The sequence below is a fragment of the Nycticebus coucang genome, chromosome 1 (genome assembly GCF_027406575.1).
Source record: "Nycticebus coucang isolate mNycCou1 chromosome 1, mNycCou1.pri, whole genome shotgun sequence".
Classification (NCBI taxonomy): Eukaryota; Metazoa; Chordata; class Mammalia; order Primates; family Lorisidae; genus Nycticebus; species Nycticebus coucang.
The window spans coordinates 187,356,091-187,379,798 of record NC_069780.1 but is presented as its reverse complement, the minus strand read 5'-3'; the positions used below and the strand labels follow the sequence as shown (position 1 = coordinate 187,379,798).

At 45.6% G+C, this 23,708-nt stretch overlaps 1 protein-coding gene across 3 annotated transcripts in view; it reads right to left on the bottom strand.

Annotated features, from left to right (window-relative positions):
• CTNND2 (catenin delta 2) overlaps positions 1–23,708 on the bottom strand; it is a 943,962-nt gene that overhangs the window by 5,780 nt on the left and 914,474 nt on the right. For all 3 annotated transcript variants that reach the window (XM_053592980.1, XM_053592979.1, XM_053592981.1), the window contains 3 exons: positions 12,859–12,985; positions 8,861–8,992; positions 4,096–4,169 (listed from right to left, as the gene is read on the bottom strand). In XM_053592980.1, the coding sequence (XP_053448955.1) occupies positions 4,096–4,169; positions 8,861–8,992; positions 12,859–12,985 (333 nt within the window). The remainder of the gene's footprint in view (positions 1–4,095; positions 4,170–8,860; positions 8,993–12,858; positions 12,986–23,708) is intronic.

Here is a 23,708-nt window from a genome sequence, read left to right as displayed (position 1 = left end):
AGCCCAGCCCCAAGACTAGCAGCATTAGCCTTACCTGGGAACTTGCTAGAAATGCAAATGATTGTGCCCCACTCCAGGCCTCCTGAATCAGAACCTCTGGGGCTGGGCCCAGCACTTGTATTTTAAGAGGCCTTTGGGACATTCTGACTCACACCCACCAAGAACCCCTGGTACACAGGAGGGACAGGGAGATGAGGATACAGAGAGCCGGGTTGAGTCTCTGCCTCCTCCTAGCCATGTGACTGAACACACAACTTATCCTCCTAGAATCTCAGTCTCTTCATCCCTTGGGACAACTACATCTGCCCTGCTCCTGTGATAATGGGGCTGAGGACACCAAAAAAGAACTCAAGATGTTTGTTTTATAATCATTAGTAATAATTTGAACACTGGTCATCAAAACACCAAATCCTTTCGTTTCCAGTTTATGAACAAAAAACCTTGTTGTCAGCTGGATCTATACTATTAAAAATGATATTTCTCTTTGTAAGTATCACGTAGACTTGAAGAAGCTCAAAGCATGTTTGCAGAGTATAAATAATTAACTCTTAAAACCATGTCCATTGACCTCAAACATAAAAACTAAGGGTCACAAGCTTTATTGTATGGGAATTCTAAGAGTTCAGAATTCCCTGACAATGTAACTGGAGTCCCAGGTGGTCATGGGGGGAGAGCCACAGCTGAGACATGGAAACCAGGCTGAGTCGCAGAAGCCAGGCTGAGAGCTTTGGTTGCTGCCCCGCCATGCTTGGCTCATAATACTGATGCCTCATTCTCAGCTCTTGTCTTCTGCATTGCCTTGAGATCCACCTGGTACTCCTTTTCCTCCAGGAATCACTTCTCCAGTAAGGTTATTTGCTGTCCAGCCTCCTCTGTGAAGCTTGTGAGGCCCAGCTGGTGACTAAGCTCCCAGGAGATGAGAGCACTCAGCAGAGAACAAACTTTGATGTTAAGACTGGATAGAACCCAGATCTCCTGGTTATATCATTCCAGGTGTGAAGGTCTGAGGTCATTTTTGGCCCAGGAAAGCTCCCCAAATGAAAGCATTTTGTCTTGAGGGGCTGGCTATAGCCCATGGCCAGAGAATACAACTAACGGATGCTGATGATGAGGCCCTTATGACTAGAATCACCCAAATGGATGTTTCCTCTTTGAAATGGTATTGAGTCCCCAAGAGGGAAAGCTGCCGGTAACAACAAAGTTTATTCCAATAACATAGTCCAAAATCAGTGAAATGCTTTATTTTTTTTTCTCTCCAAGTTCACTGGAGTGTCATAAAGATTTCCCTGGAAATTTTTCAGGGGAAAGAAACTTTTCTTTGGTGGATATTTTAAAATATTGCTTGATGTTTCATGGTCTCAGGGAATAATGAGGGCATTGAGCTGTGACTGCAGGAGCCAGCTCTGCTGGAGTCCACCTGCAACGTGTCCCCGTGCTGGCAAGAGGTTCAGAGTGTGCTCTCCATCTTGGGTGGGTTTAGTCTGCATTCGGCTGAGACCCCATGGCCCTGACATCTCCCTCTGAGACTGAGTCAAGCACATTCTCAAGCACACCGGGAGAAAGTCTGTGCCAGGCTGTGCTTCTCTTTTGACCAGGATGCATCTTAGCACGTTAATTCTCATTTGCTTAAATGCTCAGGATGTGTTTCAGTAAAAAGAATATGCTCCTTAGAATCACAATGGGCTGTCTTCTAAATCCAGATAGCAAGAAGTCTTTTGGAAGCTTGTGAGATGCCAAGGATCCTGAGCCACGTCAGGGCATTTCCTGATTGCCAACAATAGCAGACTCCATGGAGAGGAAGGCTGGGGTGGGCTGAGCTGACTCTGGCCAGGACCTTTTCTCTGCCTGGGGAAACTAAAGAGGCATCTTGCACTCGTGGCTGCACAATCAGGTTCTTATTACTTCCCCACCAGAATCTTTCAGAGCTGGAGGCAGTTTGCTTACAGTACCTACAAAATTTCATCGTGCTGGTAACAAGAAAAATGGTCAATTTCCATAAACGGTGTTGGCATTTCCGATGCATTTTGTTTCTGTTTTCCTTCATGTCTGGGAAGGCATATTGGTCTGAGAATAGTTGGGCCATCTTGGTGACCTCCTGTCTAGGGTTTGTGACCCGATTTACTTATTCATTGGCTTTCCCGCTCTCAGCAAAGACTGGAATCCAGGGAGGCTGACTAAGTGTTAGCAATGTGTCACCACAGGCCATGCAGCTGGGCTGTTCACGGTGCAGAGGGAGGGCAGCAGATAACACTGATGTCTTCCAAAGCCCTACATGAGTATCAAGGTAAAGCCCCCCACAGGAGAGAGTAGTACACGGCTGTCCATCAACGAGGGGGCATGGGCTGTGCCTTCTGGCTTTTATAGTTAATGCAGAACCACAGAGAAGCCGAGCTGCCAGTGAATGTTTGTGAATAAAACAAACACACACACCCTGAGACCTCGGTTCTTTATGTATCTGCTGTTCAACGATCCTAACACCTGAGCCTGCGCCTGGATCTCCAGGGCATCTTATTAAAATGTGACCGTGCTTCTTGGATGGAGCAGGGCTGGGGCCAGAGAGGAATCTCTCCTGCATTTCTAACAAGATCCCAAGTGATGCTGAAGCTGCTGCTGACCCAACCAGACTTTCAGCAGCAAAACCCTCCGTGAGGCATTCCATTTGTTGTAGAATCACAGGATTTATTCTACTCATTTATTCTATTTATATCAAGCTCTACATTGAACTTGCCAGTCTATTTTACTGATCACCATCACATCTAACAAACGCTCCCTTCCTAATGAGAGTTGTCTGAGTCACAGAAGCTGCTCAATCCATGTCCAGTAGATTGGACCAGACAATTCCATTTGATAACTGGCATCTTACACTTGTCTATCTGGGGCTTTCTTTTAGTTCTGCTTTTTAGTAGGAAATTTGCTTTCTGCTTGCAGATCAGGCATGAGGTTACAGTGAAGTCAAAGGTTGTTTTCAAATTTGAGGCTGTTCTGATGATTCCAACCTCCCCCCATGTATGTTGTAACAGGACAGGGACTTGGAGAACAGGATTTTCTTTTTCAGTTGTTTATGTATGTTGGATAAAAATTAATCTACTGGGCGGTGCCTGTGGCTCAAAGGAGTAGGGCACCAGCCCCATATGCCGGAGGTGGCGGGTTCAAACCCAGCCCTGGCCAAAAACTACAAAAAAAAAAAAAAAAAAAAAATCCCAGCTGCTCGGGAGGCTGAGGCAAGAGAATTGCGTAAGCCCAGGAGTTAGAGGTTGCTGTGAGCCGTGTGACGCCACGGCACTCTACCGAGGGTGGTAAAGTGAGACTCTGTCTCTACAAAAAAAAAAAAAAAAAAAATTAATCTATTATTTATTTTTGAGACAGCATCTTACCCTGTTGCCCAGACTAAAATGCAGTGGCATCATCCTAGCTCACTTCACCTTCCAACTCCTGAGCTCACAGACTCCACCTGCTTCGGCTTCCTAAGTATCTGGGACCATAGGTTGAGCCACCATGCCATGCTAATTTTTCTATTTTTATTTACTTATTTATTATTATTATGATTATTTGTTTTTTGTAGAGACAGGGTCTTGCTCTTGCTCAGGCTAGTCTTGAACTCTTAACCTAAATTGATCTTCCTTCCTTGGCCTTTCAGGGTGCTAGGATTACAGACATGAGCCACTGAGACTAGCCTGATCTAGTTTTTAAAATTCCAATTTATTCAGCTTGGCACCTGTAGCACTGTGGTTACGGAGTGGTTACATACAGAGAGCGGGGCAGGCTTGAACCTGGCCAGGGCCAGCTAAACAACAATGACAACTGCAACAAAAAAATAGCCAGGTGTTGTGGCAGATGCCTGTGGTCCCAGCTACTTGGGAGGCTGAGGCAAGAGAATTGCTTAAGCCCAAAAGTTTGAGGTTGCTGTGACCTGTGATGCCATAACACTCTACCCAGGGCAAAATAGTGAGACTCTGTCTCAAAAAAAAATAAACGAACACTAACAACAGTTGCTGAGCAAAAAAATAAAAAGGGAGGGGGTAAATATAAAAAAAATTCCAATTTATTTCACATGAATCAAATGGAAAAATGAACACCGTGTTACATTTACTTTACCTGGTTGTGTTTGATGTCTTCAGTGGGCGCACCATATGAATTCCTGTACAAAGTTGAAATTCCAGTGTTTTGAGCTAAAAGCAAAAGGAAAAGAAAAATATTAACAAAGAAAACAAGGTTTCAAATGAGTTATAATGGTTAATGAGGCAAGTTCTTATCCTAACAAAGCTTGGTTTCTCAGAAACCATTCCAAGTGGAAGAAAGTCTTTGGCCTTGAACACTTCATTTTACATCCAGATATTAAGAATGAAGAATAGTTATTCTATAAAATGCCCATAGCATGTCAGCCTCTTGTAGAAATGTTCACATTACAGACAGGGTCAGGGCAGGTGCAGCAAACAGATGGTCATTGTGCAAGTTTTATTGCCTTCTTTTCTGGGGAAAACTGGTGGATAATAAAAGCTTGTCACCTGCACTGAAGCATGCAGGAGGCTGGAGAATGACAAGAATAAAATTTCTAATTTGGCTCACAGAGGTGCTGGGTCATCTTTCAGACAGTGCATTTCTCAAGGGCCCAGAGGCTGGGCAGGGAGCACCACCTGAATCTCCCCGGTGACCTGGGAGGCTGCAGCTTTGGAATCCTGCTTATTAGATGCAAAGACAGGAGTCCCGGCTCTGTGTTCCAGCCTGCCTGTGGTCCAGCTGAAAGGAAAGAGGTCTCCTCCAGCCACAGGAGATCCATTTGCCCATGTCCTTATGCTGCAGACTGGAGGAAGGGTGTGACACCACTCTCTCAAAGCTGCTGCAAGGTCTATGAATTAAGAAAGTTTTGGAGGATGCTGCCTGTCCAGTTCCATAGGATATAAAACACTCTAGAACTGAAAAGGCTTTGTCTTTTGCTTGCAGTCTCTAAGGGATAAGGAAATAGAATCACACTCCATACCCTCTCTCACAGCAGACACAGGTCAGGACAACACATCAAGGTTTAAGTTCACGCCACCCACGATTTTTATTAGAAAGCACATAATAGCTGTGCGATAAAACTCCTCTTGGAAAACTTTGCTTAGCAAGTGAGAACTGAGAGCCCATTTTCAATTTTGAAGACCCTCTTATTATTCTCTTTGGTTCGATGCAATCCTTCCTGTCTCTGTATTGTTATAAAAACCTCCAAGTCTCTCTCTCTCTCCTGGACCACTGCTAGGAAATCCTACTTGATGGCCAAATGTCCACTCTGCCTGGCTCAACTCCTTGGCCTATCCTGTCCCCCAAAGCCAGAAATTGGATCATGTCTCTCCACGTGCCATTCATGCGGAGACTGCCGCTGATAATGGCTGTGAGGTCCTCCGTGATTTGGCCTTTTCTAACTCCCCACAGCATTGCTCACTCCTCTTCTCTTACTAACGGGGCCCTGGAATGCTGGCCCTCCTGCCTCCATCCAGCAGGCCGTGTGAGCATAGCTTCAGGGATCCGTCACCCTGACACTCTCTCCCCCTGGACTTCGGCTGCCTCCTTGATCATGTTGAGGTTCCAGCTCAGATATGTCCTCCTGGCCCACGTCAGGCAAGGGGACTCCTCCCACTGCCCCCTCCGTCCCATTGCCCTGTGCCGTTTCTTCATCCCGCTCAACATGGTGCTGCATTATCTTGGTGAGCGTGTTCTGCTGTTCCCCTGGTGTGTTGCCCGCCTTGGCCTGAGTGAAGTTCCATGAGGACATCGCCTCTGCATGTCTCCCTGGAGTCCAGAGAGCTGTTCATGCAGTGAGTGCTCCATTTGCTGAATAAATGAGTGAGCAAACCCTGGATAAATTGACTTTCAGAGCTATCATTTTCTGATGGAAAATGTCACTTCAAAAACAAGGTTCAACTTTGATTTTCCAGTTGTTCAAAATATATTGTGCTTTTTTTTTTTTGGCAGAACATTTGCTGTTTAATAGGCTTGGCCTCCCTGCCTGTTTCCTCTTGGCTTCTCAGCTGAAGATGTTCCTACTGCAGTTTTCTCCTCTGTCCTCCTTGACTCACTTACCTGTTTGAAGGAGACCATGCATCTAAGCTAGAAAATAAAGCCAGAAAAGGAGGGCCAGAGAAGTGCTAGAATAAAAACTTATGTGGATCTACATTTCTAAGAGCTATGTAGAAGAGAGTACAGCCCAGGCAGGGAACCGCTTCCATTTCAAGCTTCCAAATGCTGCGTCTTTTGAGGGTGAAGCCTCCTGGGTCTCTCCCATAGTGGCAGGGACATTTCCTTGGCGAGGAATAGTGAAATGTCCCCTGCTGCCTTGTAAACAAGGAAGAATGCAGTTTTCCAGATACCTTTCAAGGCACTGAACTTTATCCCCTAGATTTAATCTTGAATGAGAATGAATTGCTTTTGATGTGGAGGCCTCGAGAAATTTGATTTTTGCAACTAAACCCTGAATGATGAGCATTTGCTACTGTGCTACAGAGTGGATGGAGGGGGGCAAGTCAACCTTTCCATTCTTACATGAAAGCCTGGCTGCCATGTGGCTTGGCTGGGGACTCATTCATACCACTACTGGAAGGGGCAAACACCATCCTCACCATCACCACCACCAAAAGCAACACCGTCACCTCTAATACCATCGCTGCTGCTGTGATAATAACCACCAACTTCTACCCAGCATGCACGGGCTTCTGAGGAACCGTCCTATTGATACATAAACATATAATAAAATAAAGATGTAATTGCTCTTCTAAGCTTGCCTCATGATTGATAGTGCAGCTCTAAATTGTATTTTTAAATAAGTTAGAACTAAGCTATTTAAATCTCTAAATAAGGCTGAAGGACGACATATCTCAATACTGCCATTGTCACGATCTCTGGAATTTTCTAGGAAGATTAAACATCAGAAACATATTAGACTTTATTTGTTATCTTACTATGTATACAAGGCACAATCGTGTACCATTGGAACACTTCAACATAAACTCACACACCCACATTCAAAGGCCTTTGGAATGATTCTACTGGGCAAGAGAGTGAAAGGGAAGTTTTCAGCTTAAATACGAATGCAGTCAACCTCACAATTATTCTTGTAACTATAATCTCAATTTAGCATCCTGGACTGCTGGTTATATGGCTACCTAGGGCAATAATAATTGCAAATTGAATGGGTCAGTTGAATTGGGTGTCACTACCACTTCAGCATAATCAGTGCAAATTAGATTCTCCACTGAACGCGCCTACTCCAGGAACTCAGCACTCAGATTTATAACTTTCTTTGTTCATGTTCACCTATAATTGGAGCCATATTTATTGTGAAAAAACAGTGAATGAGAATACTAAACTACGGCTCACATAACAAGTCCAGATCTCCCATTCAGGAGACAATTCAGGAGCAAGAGCGAGACACTTGCTCCCTGGTAGGGTCTGCACGTGGAGGCAGAAGGCCATGCTGGGGGTGGGACACACAACATCTGTTTATCATGCTTTTCTTTATGCAGCTGTACGTCGTGAACACAGAAAACACTGCCGCTGGGGTAAATACACTTGCTATTAGAAAAATTTATCTTAGCTGTCCTGGATTTGGAAGGCATTTTAATAAATCATCCAATTTTTCTATTCTGTTTCCCTGCAGGTCTGTACCTAAATCATGAGAGAACGCTGCGTCATGCTTTAAGGTTCCTCTGATTAGAGGGGCTCAGTGTCTGTGTGGAGTGCCCTTTGTAGCCTGGTTTTATGAATGATCTAATCCAGGCATGTCCAACCTTTTTTCTTTTCTGCTGCATGTTGGAAAAATATGTCTTGGGCCACACATTAAATACACAAATACTAAGCAAAGGTGATAAGCAAAGACAAGGGACCCATGCATATTTTTCGAGATATCCAACACCAGAGATAATTAAGCAGAACAGTCATGGCCTCTGGATAAACACCCCTGAAAATCCCACCTTGATCTATTAAAGCCTTGTGTCCTAATGGCCTGTTTTTGGGAGGGACCCATGTGGCAAAATAGGAGTGGAGTCCCCTATTACAGGTCCCCATGGCTTTGGCAGCTCTGTTTTTAAGGTAATGACCCTCTCTGTAGCAATATCGCCAAGTCCTGCTTCTGGGAGGAGGAGCCATGTGGGGTGGGGCTGAGGTACAAGGGAAGTCTGGAGCCCCAAGAAGAACTGTACAGGGACTGTGGCCAATCAGGCAAGCTGGTTACGAGCCGGGCAGCACGGGGCACGCTGAAGGAGCAGGACAAGCAACAGTTTTGGCTTCCACAGAGTCTGAGCAGATGAGAAAAGACAGACAGTGGGCATGATGGTGAGGGATGAGGGCTAAGAGACCAAGGCCTCCCTCCAGGAACTGTGGCCATCAGCTTTACGGAAGCTACTTGGGAGTCTGTCACGGTAAGAGGATGGTATCACAGCGAGAGGAGAATGGTCAACAGGAGTCTTCTGGGGTTCCCTTACATCCTCTGCCCCCAACCTCTCCTTCCCCTCCTCCCTCCTCTCTCTGTTCCCCCCATTCTTAAGGGGTAAAGTGGCAATACTGTCTCCACTATTTTAGAATCCCCTCCACTATGGGTTATGCCAGCAGGGAAGAGATCTATGGAGACTCCACCCTCGAATTTGAGGGATTATGTCCTGGGAGAATGCGAAGGGAAGATGGAGATGAAGTGCGTATAGAAAACATTTTCTATTAGCTCTTTTAAGAAGAAAGATGCTCAGTTTCTATACCTCTGGCTGCATCTCCTTTCCTGGGAATTATCCCTATCGAGTTCTCAAGTGACCTGTCAGCTGCTGAGACTCCGGCTGGGCCACAGAGCATTGCCTGGTGCCCTGTGCTCCTCTGCAGAAGAGGCTCGGGCTGTGCTCACCTGTCATGGTGTCTTTCCTGGAGGTGTGTTCGCCTTTAGTTCCGTGGTACGTGGCGTTGCTGCCGGTGGACTCATAGTCTGTTTTCCTTTCTTTGAGGCTGATCATTTCCCGAGGTGAAGCTGGGGCACTTGCTATATAAAGAGATCAAAGTGATGATTCTGTGTCTCGTTTCATAGCACGGATCCCTTTACACAGGAACGATTAACACCACGGATATGCATGGCCCAGCATCTGTCCCCGTGCGTGTGGACCTGCTGATGCTTTGGTAGTGTGGGCTTGTGTCCTTCCCCTTCCCTCATGCTGTGACATCTGGTGCTTTAGAGTTAAGAGGGCATGGTGATTTGGGGCTCTGTCCCGGGGCCACCCTCCTCAGAGAGGCATTCAGGTGGGGACATGGCCGCCCAGGGTGTATCAGCGGTTTTAAGAATGAGGCTCATCTCAGTTTCCTTCTTCCTTTTCTTCCTTCCCCTTCTCCCTCCTTCCTTCCTTTAACTAGATGTGTTTCAGGAGGGCTACTACTGATACTGAAGACCCCCTGATTAAGATAAATGCAGCTTGACGTGAACTCCGAGTCACCTAGAACTGCCTTCAAAAAGCAACTCTCCTCTCAGCGGATCTTCTGGGCCAGCAGCTGGGGCAGGCTGTCAGAGAGCTCCCGGTCCTGCCGGATCCTCACCCAGCAGTCTCTCAGTCGCACTTACGCTCCGGCCACTCACTGCTCCTGGGACCAGGAGGAAGACCCTGCTATCTCCGTGTGTGCTCATTTCTAAAGGGCTGGGCTGTAATTAGAGGATCCCCCTGGGGAATCCAGGAGTCTCAACACACTGGTACCAGAACAGAGGAAAAGCTGAACTCGGAGGTGGGAAGTGAACAACATGACGTTTAGTTCTGAAAGATCCCATGGGTGGGCAGTGACTAGTCCTGCTGGTGCCAAGGGGAGCTCCTTCCCTGCATCCAACTCACTACGCGCTCAGGCCTGGGCTCCCCCGTCCTGAGGCTCTCCTCAGCTTCCTGTGCCCCGTCCTGAGGCTCTCCTCAGCTTCCTGTGCCCCAAAGCAATGCTTCCTAGTCTTGTCCAACCTGAAGACTCACCTGAGAATTTATGGATTCCAGGGCCCCACCCTGGACCTTCTGAGTCTGAGTGGCGAGCAGAGGGGCCTCAGGATCCACGTGAGTGAGCTCATCTGGGGATGACTAAGGCTGGTGTCCCAGGGAGCTCTGATTTCTAGACCAAGCCCTCCTTCCTCTGCTGGTGTCCAGTCCACCCAGCCAAGCCTCAGTCTGCCTTTGTGCCCATCGTCTGCACCTCTGCAGGATCCTTCAACTCTAGCCCCGGGTCTGGGGTTCCCTACTGTGCCTCTTTTTTCACTGAGTCACTTCATCAGGTTTCTCAAGCTTAGCATCTTCTATGCACAAACCCTACACTTGCCACAGAGGGGGACGTCGCACTCTCTGAACTCAAGGAGTCCTCCATCAAGTGGGGAAAATGGACATGCAAATAAGCCAGAACGAGAGGCAGACAGGCTCAAGAGAAGTCACAGTCAAATGCTGGGAGTGGGTTTTTGCCTGCCCTTCCTCGGGAGGGGCTCTTAAGCTACCCCAAACCTTCCAAAAAAAAAAAAAATCAAGCTCAACATTCAGCTCTGGAAGCCCTCAGAGGGTTTCTATCCTTGCTACCCATTACAATTAATCACCTAGAATCCTTTTTAAAAACTACTGAGGCATGAGCCCTACTCAGCAGTGGCTGGCCAGAAGCTCTGGCTGTAAACCCAGCAGGCAGACAAGGAAGGGATCACTGCAGCTCTGACGGCCACCACACCCTCGTGGTGCCAGGACGACCCAGGAGTGGCAAGAAGTGGGTCTCGTGCTGCCTCTCTTGGGCCTCCTTGAGCCTGTGCGGGGGGAGGAGAGAACACCCAGGCACTGCCATTAGGAAGGAGGCCTGTGACACGGACAGGGATCAGGGCTGAAGGGGCAGCCACTGCATCTTACGTACAGATGAATCCTTACCAAGCCCGGGACGTACCTAGGTTCCATGTGAAGCTCCTACCTGCCCTGTCCTGCCCGCCTTCCTCTTCTTAGCCCCACCCCTCCTCTCTCCTGCCCCCTTGCTCCTTTGCTCCGGGTCTTCCTGCACCAAGGTTGGCCTTTTATGAGTTACTGCTATACAGTCACAAAGAGACAATATTCTGGAGCCTCTTGAATCTTTTAAAATTAGAATATAATATTGCACAGATGGTGGTGTTTATTAAACCATATCAAGTGTGTAATTATCTCCTGAGACCTCACATGTGGCGACTCTGAGTCGCCAATAAATCAGAATCAAGTTCTGGGAAAAATCAAATCATGCAAACAAGTGTTTATCGGGTGTCCGGATGTGCCTGGCCTAGGAAATGCCAAGGCAGTGTGGTGGGTGAACGGCTGGCGGGACATCCACGGCCCCACTGCTCCTGAGAGGGGCTGCTTCTTCACCCCAGCACCTGCCGATCTGTTATTCCATTTCATCTGTCTCATGTTGATTGGCTCTCTGTTCTTAATAATCGCAGCTTTTAGAAAGACACTGCCCTTATGCTTCCTAGGCTCAGAGCTCTTTATCTTTCAAAGCCTGCTAGAGTTATGGAAATAAATAGGCATAAGAGACTACCTTTGGGCTTCTGAGATTGGTAGACGCCAGCCACGTACATGGGGACTAAACTACGTCAACCCTGCTCATCTAGGTTTGGACTGAATGTTAAAAGGGTTGGACTTAACAGTACAAATCGTAGAACCTCCATAGCTGACCACCTCCCTACACTGACCACCTCCTTAAGGTGACCTGATTTTCATAGACTGGACATGCATCAACCTACGCATCAGTACAATAGGCCTAGTTCCTTATGGTGATCACTTCTAGTGTTGACCAGTTTGTCACAGTCCTTTGGGTGGTCAGCTTATAGAGCTTCTCTAACTGTGTAAGTTTTCATGGAGCTGGGGAACATTCTCCATCTATTTCTGATTTTCCATGTCATTCTGATAGCAAAGGCTGGTGTAAAGTTATATACTTGTCCTCAGGCTAGAGAGGCCAGTCTACTGGGCAATGCCCTCTGTCAGGTCCGCCCTACCCAACCGTGGGCTGGTTCAGTAAACATGATTTCCTCAGTGACGGGTGGGAGGAGAGTAAGGAGAAAGAAAGCTTCCATAAATCAAAGCTCATGGAGCTGTATCTGCGAGTGCATATAATCCTTTATCCATCCTTCACTCTCAGGGCAAAAATAAAAATGCAGAAATAATAAGAGAAGTTTTCAAAACTTAAACTTTGAGTAAAACAATAAAACCCATGGCATGTATATGACTCAATGATGACTTCATAGTTGGCTTTTCATCATCTTTGGCATTTATTTCATGTGACTGCAAAAAGGTATATGTTTGCATGTAAATAAAAAAAGCTCAAAATTTAAGCAATAAGAATGTGATAAAACTAGGAAAAAATTAAATGGGATGATTTACAAGCTACAATTAGTTATAATAAGGACCTATCAGTGATGTATCTGCTGGTGGGTAGGTGATAATAAAAAGCTAATCAGACACGGAATAGTTATGGAACCCTGAGTGATGTAATATGTAATTTAGAGCATATTACATTACAGGCCTAATGTAAGTCATATTAAAGGAAGAAACAGCACATCCTACCCCCTCTAATCTATTCTCCCAATCATGACAAATACAATGCAACTCAAACTATATCAAGTTGGGAAAACATGGATTTGCAGACGCTTGATAATTTTCTTTATACTTGCTCCTCATGGAGTGCAGGTTTGGGATACGAATTTCATGCATTTGAAACTCATCAGAGAAAGATTTGTTTTGAGTCCATGTGTACATAACATGAAGGGGTCATGGCAGTAAAAAGCAAACAGATTCATTTCATATTTCTAGCAGAAGTCTGACTGAGCCGGGTCCCCCTTGTGTAGTGGCTGGTAACGGGACCTGCTCACAGGGCTGTAAAGGCCCCTCTTACCTGAGCGGTTATTGGGAGACGCACGCACAGGGGAGATGGAGGGTGTGCGGGAGGAGGAGTAGGGCCTTTGCCGATCCCTCTCAATGGTTGAAGATGAGGCTACAAAGTGATACTGTGACCATCCATCCTGCAAAAGACAGTGTGCCTATTACACAGGGCAGACAGTGTGACTCTTCACCTCCCGGCATTTCCAAGTTCCAAGTGTTCAGATTTGCAGAACATTTCTACATCAGTAGAGATTACAGAGCCCTGTGCCATCATAAAGGTTAACAGACACGAGTGTGAATAGAGAGATGCCTGCTTCCCCTTCCAGACAGCCCGGCAAGGCAGGGCTTGCTTTAAGTGCCCACTTTCCTTCACAGAGTTGAATCGATGGTCTGTTTACACACTTGCTTTGGCTCAGAAGCTTTTATTTAAATGAAAATATGATGCTCAGAATGTCAGATGACCTTGAAACTTTCTGTCCTTTGCTTACCTGGTTCCAGTTCTCTCGCTTCAGGATCTTCCCAAAGTGCTTCTTCTTTGGTTCCCACACCTTTTGGTCCCCATACCAGGAAGCATCTCCCTTCCTATTTCTCTCTCTGAGGTCATTTCCAACCTCCTTCTCTGATGCAAATACCACCCCCCCTTCCACCAGCATCCAAGCTGGTACATTCTCTAGTTTTCCCCAGGAATTCTATTTTTCAATTTAGAGCAAATTCAAAATGTGTCTTACCAGGAATCCATTAGCCTTCTAATGTCTAGTTAATACAAAAAGCATATATGTAATATATTACTTTTCATCATAAAAACCATAATAAATACATTAGGGGTTATTGTGTGAATTTAGAAAGCATATAATTCTACCCTCCCCACTCAGAGAGTCCCTGTTAATTTGTTAACAAGTATTTCCTTCCACTCTTTTCTCTTTTTAAATTCAATTTTATTTCTATCAACGTAACATGTTGGAGTATTGACATAGCAAAGAAAAGCAGGCACAAGCCTAAAACCCCAATTCCTCCTTCCCAGCGTCAATTGTTTTCCATTCATTTAACTTTGCTTTTTCAATAATATTTAGATTTGTAGGGAGCTCAATGTCTTAAAAGGAATCATTGAAAACATAAAAAATATTTGTACTCCCTTAATACTTTGAAAAGGAAACTAGAAGACTAAGCAGCAAGCTTGTTGGCTTTTCTCTAGCCACATTCAGGCGCCCTAGGGTAGGAGGAGTCAGTGGAGTGGGCAGGGGACAGGGAATGTTGTGGAAGCCCATGGAGTCTAAGCCAGGCAGAGAGGAAAATGGAGATGTGAGGAAGGAGACAGAGATGGAAGATTAGTCAGCAGATCAGAGGTGCTGAGAGGGCCAGGCCAGGCTGGACATCACAGGATGTGAGAGAAAGAGAAGGCAGGTAATGGACATGAGGGGTCGCTGAGGGAAGACCATGGACCAAAGAGGAAAAGGACCAGGAGGTAGCGGAAGGCAGAGTAGGGGGACTGTGGGCTGTTCAGAGCCTTTGAGTGAGCAGAGTCCAGGTAATGACAGGCAGCCCACGAGGCCTGGCCAACTGGTGATGGCTGAGGAGTGCGGCAGGGTGTGAGGTGTAACTGCCTCCTTAGGGACAGGTGGGGTGTGTCATGGTGAGGGTAGGTATCATGGTGGAGGAGAAAATGCCTCCATTGAATTTTGTGTGATTTAAGAGCCTCTGGAGGGTGGGGGCTAGGACAGAGGAGGGGTGGTCTTTTTTTTTTGAGATGGAGTCTCACTATGTCACTCTTGGTAGAGTGCCATGGTGCCACAGCTCACAGAACGTCAAACTCTTGGACTAAAGAGATTCTCTTGCCTCAGCCTCCCTTGTAGCTGGGACTACAGGCGCCTGCCACAACGCCCAGCTATTTTTTTATTTGTTTGTTTTTAGCAGGCTCGGGCTGGGTTTGAACCTACCAGCCCTAGTGCATGTGGCCTGCACCCTAACTGCTGAGCTATGGGTGCTGAGCCAGGAGGGGCAGTCTTACCAAAAACACCTGCAGGATGAAACATGGTTAAAAGTGCATGTGAGTATTACTCTGGAATGGGAACAATTTTAAAAATTGTTTGAAAAATAAATGCCTTACTTTTGAAGGAAATGCTTTGTCTAGCCTAAAAACCTTGCATATGACCACACAGAGGGCAGAACTTTTGAGGTCTGTCCTATTGCAATTGAGAAGGTGTGCTGTGAGGTTCTGAGGGGTGGGTTGGGGCACTGCTTTACTTAAACCTTTGGCTTCTTCAGTTCTGAATAAGTGATGACACTCTGTGTGTTGCTAAAGGCAAACGTGGCGTTTATAGTATGAATACTGCCTAACTATATTTGCGATGTTCTAGGACCCAAGGGGACACCAGCTGTAAATGGGGCACAACTACAGGTGTGGTTGTACTTGGTGGGGCGGCCCTGGGTGGCTCAGCATCTCTCGTGGGCAGATGATTGGACGTCTGTTGTTCCGGAGTTCAGACTTCACGCAGTTTAGGTGTCCTGCAACCATTTTAGTATGCCCATTTCTGGAAGTGTCAGGAAAGTGGATGTAATAACAAACTTGCTTACAAAGGAACTCCTACATGGTCATAGCAAAATAATCCTTTCCAATCCTTCATAAGAGTCAATTCTGAAGATGGTAACGAATGACCTTGCATGTGACTTGTTTCGCAGTGATGGGACTGGCAGGCCCCAAGGAGAGGCCCGTGGTGAGAGACATGGAGGACACAACCCCAAGTCAGAGCTCTCTGCACGCAGCCAGCCACTGCAGTGTGTGGGCACAGACACCTCGAAGGGAGATGTGGACAGGGAGTCCCAGAGAATGCGGCAGAGTGGACCCAACTAAGGCTCCTGAGAAGAGCTGTTTCCTGTGCCCTAGCTGGAGAGCCCCAGGAGGACCCGGGGGAGGAGGTGACCTTCTCTATCTTCCCTCCATTGACTGCCACACAGTAAAAGCTGCAATGGCCAAACTATGGAATCCAACAATGACCAGAAGGGACTTGAACATTTTCGTTCTGCTAGTGCACACTGTCAGTCCCCTGTATCCTCGAGTTCTGCATCAATGGATCCAACCAAACGTGGATGAAAAAAATTTGGAAAAAAAATGTGTCTGTACTGAACATGCACCAACTTTTTTCCTTGTCATCATTCCCTAAACAATACAGTATAACAACTATTTACACAGCATTCACATTGTGTGAGGTATTACGATTAGTCTAGAAATGATTTAAAGTATGCAGGAAAATGCACATGGGTTACATGCAAATACTGTGCCTCTTTACATCAGGGACTTGGCATCCAGTGATGTTTCTCTGTGTGTGTGTGCGGGGTCCTGGAACCAATCCCCCGTGGATCCCGAGTGTTATGGAAACTGTGTAACACTAGATGCCAGAGACCGGGGTACAGCTGGCCTGCGGTACAGAGCAATCAATACTCATTACATAGTTATGCTGAATAATTAGTTACCTTGGGGATAAATCTCTCAGTCCTTCACATCTTCTATTGTATAGAATTTTGGGTCATTCAATTGAAAAAAATGTTTTTTTTTTCTTTGTCCCAATAAGAAAAGAAATGAAGATGCATTTTCTTCGGCAAGGTTAGCACTACTCTGCCATTCCCTCTGTCTCACCAGCCACGTACACATTTGCTATTTAGCCAGCTAGCAATCAATCTCTTATTCATTTACTTCCCGCTGTCACTCAGAAAGGCTTGGAGGTATTTGCATAAATATGTCCACCTCAGGCACATATCTTTTCAATTATTATTTGCCTCCTTAATCACTATTTTTTCTTGGTAAAATTTTAACTGACTGTAAGCCAGAAGATGTTTTAAAAATGAATTCTATTATATTGAGTGCTTAACCCTTTGTGCCACCACTACAACTTATAGGGGTTAGATAAGAAAGCTCAGGGAAGAAAAAGGGGACATGAAAAATAGCCACCACAACCAGGGAAGGGCCATTACTCCTTCCCATTGATGATAAGGAACTCTTTCCATATCTACCATTCACCTCCAGCAAAATGACCCAGAAGTTGTGCCCTTCAGCTCAAGACCCAGCTAAGCTGGGTCAAAAATGTGATATGATATCTGCGCCTCAGATTGGTTTTTATTTTTAACACATTAAGCTTAAAACTGGAGGTTGTTAAATTGTTCCAAGTATATAGAGATAGAAATCCAAAAAGGAAGAGGAGTTCAAAGTCACTGAACTTTAAATTGCCACCAGGAATAATCTGATTTTCTTTATCTTACCCTTTAGCTGTCCTTCCACCAGTTTCAGCTTCTATGTTAAAGTTTCCAAAGCATTTCTTTATGAAACTGTATTATTCCCCAAAGCTGTGATCATCCTCGTGGGCATTTCTAATAGTTTAGAGGGCTCGAGAATCAGGTAGTGTTTGCCGCCCACAGCAGCCTCAGTACCACTGGTATTCACTGCTATGTCTAGGACACGGCCAGTCCAGTTAGTGGCAGCTTCCCCTTATGTATTCTGAGGTCCCTGAATTTATAACACTCTCATTTTATATTTTTGAACATCCTGCAAGCATTGCCAAGAAGCATGTACTACAAAAGACATTTCTATTAGCAGAATTTAGATGAAGGGACCAAGTGGCTTTCAGACTGGTCAACACGGGAGACCTGGTGAGGAAGACACACACGCTTATGCCAGAGATTCTTATTCCAGAAATTGTGTACGATGTTCATTTCAGATCAGCACAGGAGTTTATTAGGCTGGTGTGCAGAGGATGAGCTAGAACCCTTTGTCCAGGCTCAGAGCTGCTCTCAGGAACATCGTCTCACCACCTGATGCGCTGAGGCCAGGTGTCGTCGTTGTTGTTTTGGCCAGGGCCGGGTTTGAACCTGCCACCTCCGGTATATGGAGTCAGCGCCCTCCTCCTTTGAGCCACAGGCGCCGCCCTACCCAGGTGTCTTAGTACACAGAGAGATGGTCAGCCCTTCTCTGCCAGCGCATGTGAGTACTCTAAGGACTGGTGCGCCCTGACTCTGACTCAGCTTCTTTTCTAGACATTAAGGACAACATGACCCATTACTTATATATCAGGAGTTTTAAAAATAGTAATGCCTGGGCCCCAGCCTGAGCTTCTGTTTAGATTGTTCTGGGTGGAAGCTGGGCACCATTCTTTTCAAAAGTTCCCCTTCTCCCCCCAGTTGATGCAAATAAACAGCTATGGTGGGAAACTGTGGCTTGGAGTTTCTTTGCACAGGTGGCAGAGACAGGCTGGGGTACAAGAATACATTTTTAAAGTGAAATCTCAGGAGGCCCTTCAGATGCCATTGCCAAAGTGATTTCTAAAGGATCAAAGATAATGTTGCAACCTCAGGTGAGTGAGATGACACGCCTGCTAAGTCCCATCACACCTGTCACCCAACATTCCCTGACCACGAGACTCAAGTTCACACACCCACACCTTCCCTGGGGCAGTTCCAAGACCAAGCAGGGCGCTTTTCCTTTTTGTACCTGTTAAACCTTGTCCTGCCTGGTTTTATGTTACACGAACAATAGGCAGGAGGTGTGTGTCCATTACACTGCTACTGTCAACGAATGATGCTTCTGAAGTTTGAGGATTTTAGAAATGTGACCACCTTTCTTCCCCCACTACTAACACAGGCTCTTGCATCATGCCACAGACTCAGGCAATCCTCTGTCTCCCGGGCTGTGAGGCAGGGGTGGCCCTTTGTTTACACCTGAAGCCCTGAGATCTAGCATAGCACCTGGACACAGAGGTGCCTACTACATTCTAGTTGAAGTCAATGATCTAAGATGACAGTTTAATTATCAGACAATGAAATGAGAATCTGTTTCTCAGTTTTTATAGCTAGGCTCTATACTTTCCCTACTCTGTTGTTCTATGATAAATAAAGATGATCAGAGCCTCATGGCTTTTCATCTGCTGCTGGTGCATCTGCCTTTTGTCCCATAGTTGCAACTAAGCTGAAGGTAGTGTTCCTTTAGGCAAAATAGACCTAACACCAGCAAGAAGTGGCCTTCCATTTGCCTGCTCTTTAAATGGTAATTTCTCTCAGCTGCCTACACTTCCCAGTGAGGTATACAAAATTGCCTCCTCTTCAACCAATCTCTAAAATAATTGTGCAGCGTCATTATTTCTGCCACATCTGGCCCCAGATTTGTGCTGACTCAGTCAGAGCATGTAGCTCATCCCTCCATCTCTGCGGCTTCTTGCGTCACGCAGCTCAGAAAACATTAGAACTTGCCCATAGCAAACACACTCAGTTCTCTCCAGACACAAATCCTTAGGAGAAGCAGGAAAAGAAGGATGAGAAGAAATAATGTATCAGATTTCCCATTTGATCTGCCCCCATTTCTTCCAGGGTTGGGTACAGCAGGCTGCATTTACTTCCAGAATGTGCCCACTGAACACGTCACCAGTGGGAACATCACGGGGCAGGCAACAGTGGTGACCAGCTGGGACTCCAGAAGGCAAGCAGAGCATGTCAAGAGAGAATGCAGGGGGATGGAACATGTGTGCACACACCCTGTCTCCCTGACCACCATGGAACATGCATGCACACCCCCGTCTCCCTGACCACCAGAGAGCAAGCCTGGCACTGCAAGTTGAGAACACTCTCCTTCTCCTGCTGAATCAGAGAAAAGATGGAGAGGAGCATTCAAGTCAGGAGGGAAGAGAGTTGGGAGGATTTGGTAATTAGCGGGACAGGAACAGGGTTAAACACCAAACCCTCATTAATGTGCTCCAGCAGATGAGATTTAACAGGAAAGAGAATTTTGAGTTACTTATTGTGGCTACTGACCTCTGCTTCTGGAAGAAGACACCCTGCAGAGAACTGACCCCATGTAGTTATTCACGGTGAATAACTACAGCTGTGCTAATAAGTTCAGTGTTGACAATTGTTCCTATTGAAGATACTGCCAATAAGAGTTTTAAAAGTTTTGTTTTCCATCCTTTGAAGTTGAGATTCAATAAATATTATAATAAAGGACATCTCTAACTCAGATAAACAGTTAACCTTGAAAATGAACAATGGTTGTTTATTTCCACTGGGGATACTAGTTAGAATGCAATATAATTACTAGGACAGTTTGTGGTCATTGCTTTTTTTCTCTGTGGTTTTTAAATAGCTCTGGAACTTCCTTCGTCTGTTGAGACTTATTTGGCCTCTAGACAAAGTTTCTCTGTGGGTACATGTATTAAAGAGACTATTTGTTGTGAAGTAACAAATGCGAGTTTTTCGCCTCAGCTGTCCTTGAAGGCTCTAGAGCCCAAGAAGCTTGTCAATTCAAATTTTCTTTGAGTGACTTGAGATATAAAGAAAAGTGTGGCAAAAATCCACTGTGCTTTTAGCAACCCAAGCTGACCCATGCATCAGCCTAGAACACTTAGGGCTTGGGATTACATTCACAAGCAAGATGCCATCAGAGACCTACTTTTCAAATGAAAGTCAAAACATGAACTGTCACCATCCTCTGAAAAAGGTAACCAGAGAAGACACGAATGCTCACGTATCAAAAACGTGATTGCTCAAAGTGATGCCAGTTTGGTAGTCATTTTTAAAGTGGAATAAGCCTATTAATGTAATCACATTAGGCAGAGAAAGAAAAGATTCCAAATTAGTGGTTGTTATATGCGCATCCTCCTTATTCCAATAAAAGGAATTAAATAGAAAAAGCTGAAGTAGAATATTCTGATGCACAATCTGTGTGACTAAACACCAAGCTTAACAATGGAACCTTCGACTCCTCTTTGCTGTAATAAAAGAAGCTTCCGTCAATTTTTAAGGTAAACTGTTTGTTAAAGATTCATTAAAACTAATTCCATCAACAATTCCAAAAGCTATTAAAGTTAAATATTTAAACTAAATTTTAAGGGCCAAAAGGGAGTATTTGCAGTTTAATGTACAAGTAAATACCACCTGACACACCAGTTACTTTCATTAGTTTGTTTCACCTCAGTTGCTTCTAATGAAATTCAATTAAATGGCTTTGGATACTTAAAGGTACAGTATATATGTAAGGATAATACTGTGTAAATCCACTTTAGAAATTCAGCTTATTGCCATTGGCCTAATTCTAAAGAACCAGTATCACCAAGAAGATTTGACAAATGGGAAGAAATACTGATGATTTTGCTGAAGAAAGTATTCCACTGTTAACTGCCGGCAGTTAATTGGTACCAATGGAATGCCGAAAACAAAACCAAAGAAACAAAAACACTCAGGTAATTGAAATAAGACTAAATCAGTCCCTTTATTTCCTTGGTTTTGTTTTTGAAGCTTAAAACAAAGTTCTGACTCAGATGAGCTTTAATAATGTCCTTTGTGCTCCAATTAGTTCTGCAAAGTGAAATTCTGGAGAAAACTCAGCCGTCTGGTCTTCAGGGTACAAATCCAAACGTCTAGCATCTAATAGATCATTTGCACATTTGACAAGTCAGATGTTTAACACATGTACATCCAACGCTCACCCTGGGTTTCATCTTTGGGTTCCCCATATTGTGAAAACGGAAGCAGAGCCTTTGAATGTGTCCCCTGCCAGCTTACGCTCTGGGGTGACCACGCTGTTCCTCCTGTTCAGTAACATTCATAAGTAGTAGCATTATGCTGGGAACAAGGGAGAGAAGAGAAAAAGAGATGGGCCTGGCTCTTGAGGGGAAGATGGAGGAGAGATGGGTGTTTAAAAAATGACCACATGTATAGTTTGTAGTCAGAGCCATGAAGGAAAAGGCAGGTTATAAAGACTGAGAGCTGGGGAGTCAGGGAGGTTTCCTGGAGGAAGTGATAGTTCAACTGACCCAGAAGTAGCCAGGCTTGGAGCCAGAGGAGGGAAGGCATTCCTGGCTAAGGTGGTGCAAAGGCTTGGGGGTGGGCATAGTAGTCTGACTGCAGAGGAAGAACAAAGAAGGGTAGGAACAGGGTGGCTGAAGCCATGTCATGGAGGGGCAGATGGCAGGTGATGAGCTCAGACAGGTGGGCAGGTCTCAATTCTGGAGAAACAGGAAGCTGCTAAAGGGTGTTCATCAGGTGTAGCAGCCTGTGTAGCGGATGGCTAGGAGGAGTGAGAGTTGTAAGGAACACCTGCGGCTCAATAATGGAACATGGTGAAAAGGGCCCGGGGAGGGATTTAGTTCTCTTACGAGCATGAGAACTTGTGAGATGAGAGCATTGGTGAATTGGCAGTCTCTGTGGTGTTAAGTCACGAGATCAGCTCTGTGTTAGGCTGCGGGAGAAGGCAGTCGGGAGCGTGCACATGCTGTCACGGACTGGCTCACTCTGACTTTGTCTCCTCTCCTGCTTGCAGAACGCCAGCATGGCGTCTCTCTGCTGAAGATTACTAAGCTATATGAAAGGCTTCTATTGCTAAAATCTATCCTTCTAAGAAGACTGTTTCACTCTCAAAGACCCTCTCTTTCTCTTCTGCTAAAGTAAATAGCCCTCAGGCACCTAAGAGCAATGGTTCCTGAGCGAGATAACAGCATAGCCCCATGGGTCTGGAACCAGATAAGCAGGGGGCCGGAGACCTGGCCAGTCCCAGGCCCTGATAATCAGGAGCCCTGCGATGTCAGATTAAGACTTTTAAAAGTGTATTTGAATTCTTAATGAAAATAGATTGAAGATGGTAAAGTTGATTCCACCAAACCAGTTAGGCAGCAACTGCACCAGGACCAGGGACACATGATGTGACACACACATGCTGTTGCCCAGGAGTAACTGCCACCGTGCAGGCTGCTGCAGACACAGGAGGAAGCAGGAGCCTGGGTCCTGAGTGCCTGAGTGGGAGCAGCTTACCTGCCTATCCAGACACCTGTCTAGGGTGGTCACATGAGCAAGAAAAGGTCTACGGAGCTGGCCCATTAGATGTCCAACCGCGGATGTTATAGAGCCGGGAGCCCTCCTTCACTGAGGATGATGGGGGCTGGCTGAACACTACAGTTTGGAGCAGCACTTTCAGTGGAGGCCTGAGGGACTGATGCTTGGAGAGTGAAAAAGACATGAAAGTCCAGTCTTCACAGAAACACAACTGGGGGTGGGGTGGGAAATGAGAGGGCGGAAAGCGAGAAGGCAGAACATGGAGAAGGGTGGTCGAGAGAGGATATTTCTCTTTTCCAGACAGAAACACAAAGAGAATGAGCAAGTAGAGAGGTGTAACGGCCTGAGGGGAGGCCGAGGAGACAAGGAGAAAAATAGAACAAGGTTCTTGCTTAGAAAAAACGACTTAACAACAGACCCGGACCCCAAAGAATGAAAAGCAAATATATTTGTATTTTAGACTAGAACCCGATAAACAATAAGTTAAAAATCAATGAATAGTTGTTAAAATACATGCTATCACATAATTGGGGAAGAGTAAACCCATATGGATATATTCACTGCTGTATGTGCAGAACCCAGAAGAGGGTGTGGAGGTGACAGGGAGTCAGGGAGTAAGTGCCGAATGAATGAACACATGAATGAATGAATGTAAGCAATGGCTGTTTGCTAACAGGATCACAAGGACTGTTCTAAGAGACATCAGGTTGTATTAACAAAAAGAGTGAGAAAATGGGGGTAATTCAGCACAGACTGGGATAGAGAAAAACCCAAGTGAAGGGTATTTTATTTTATTTTTTGATGCTACATATTTTACTGAAGCACCTGAGGTGAGCATAGGATGAATGGTTCTTTCAGAGGAATATATGGGAATTGTGAAGTTTCCCAGGGAACTGCGGTATGACAGGGCTCACAGCAACACCAAGAAACATCTGCGATGCCGTGGAGCCTCCACAGTTGACCACCTGCCTACCCTGACCACCTCCTCAAGTTGACCTAATTTTCACAGATAGGACATGCACCGTGTGTACAATCAGTACTGAAGGCCTAGTCCCTTATGTT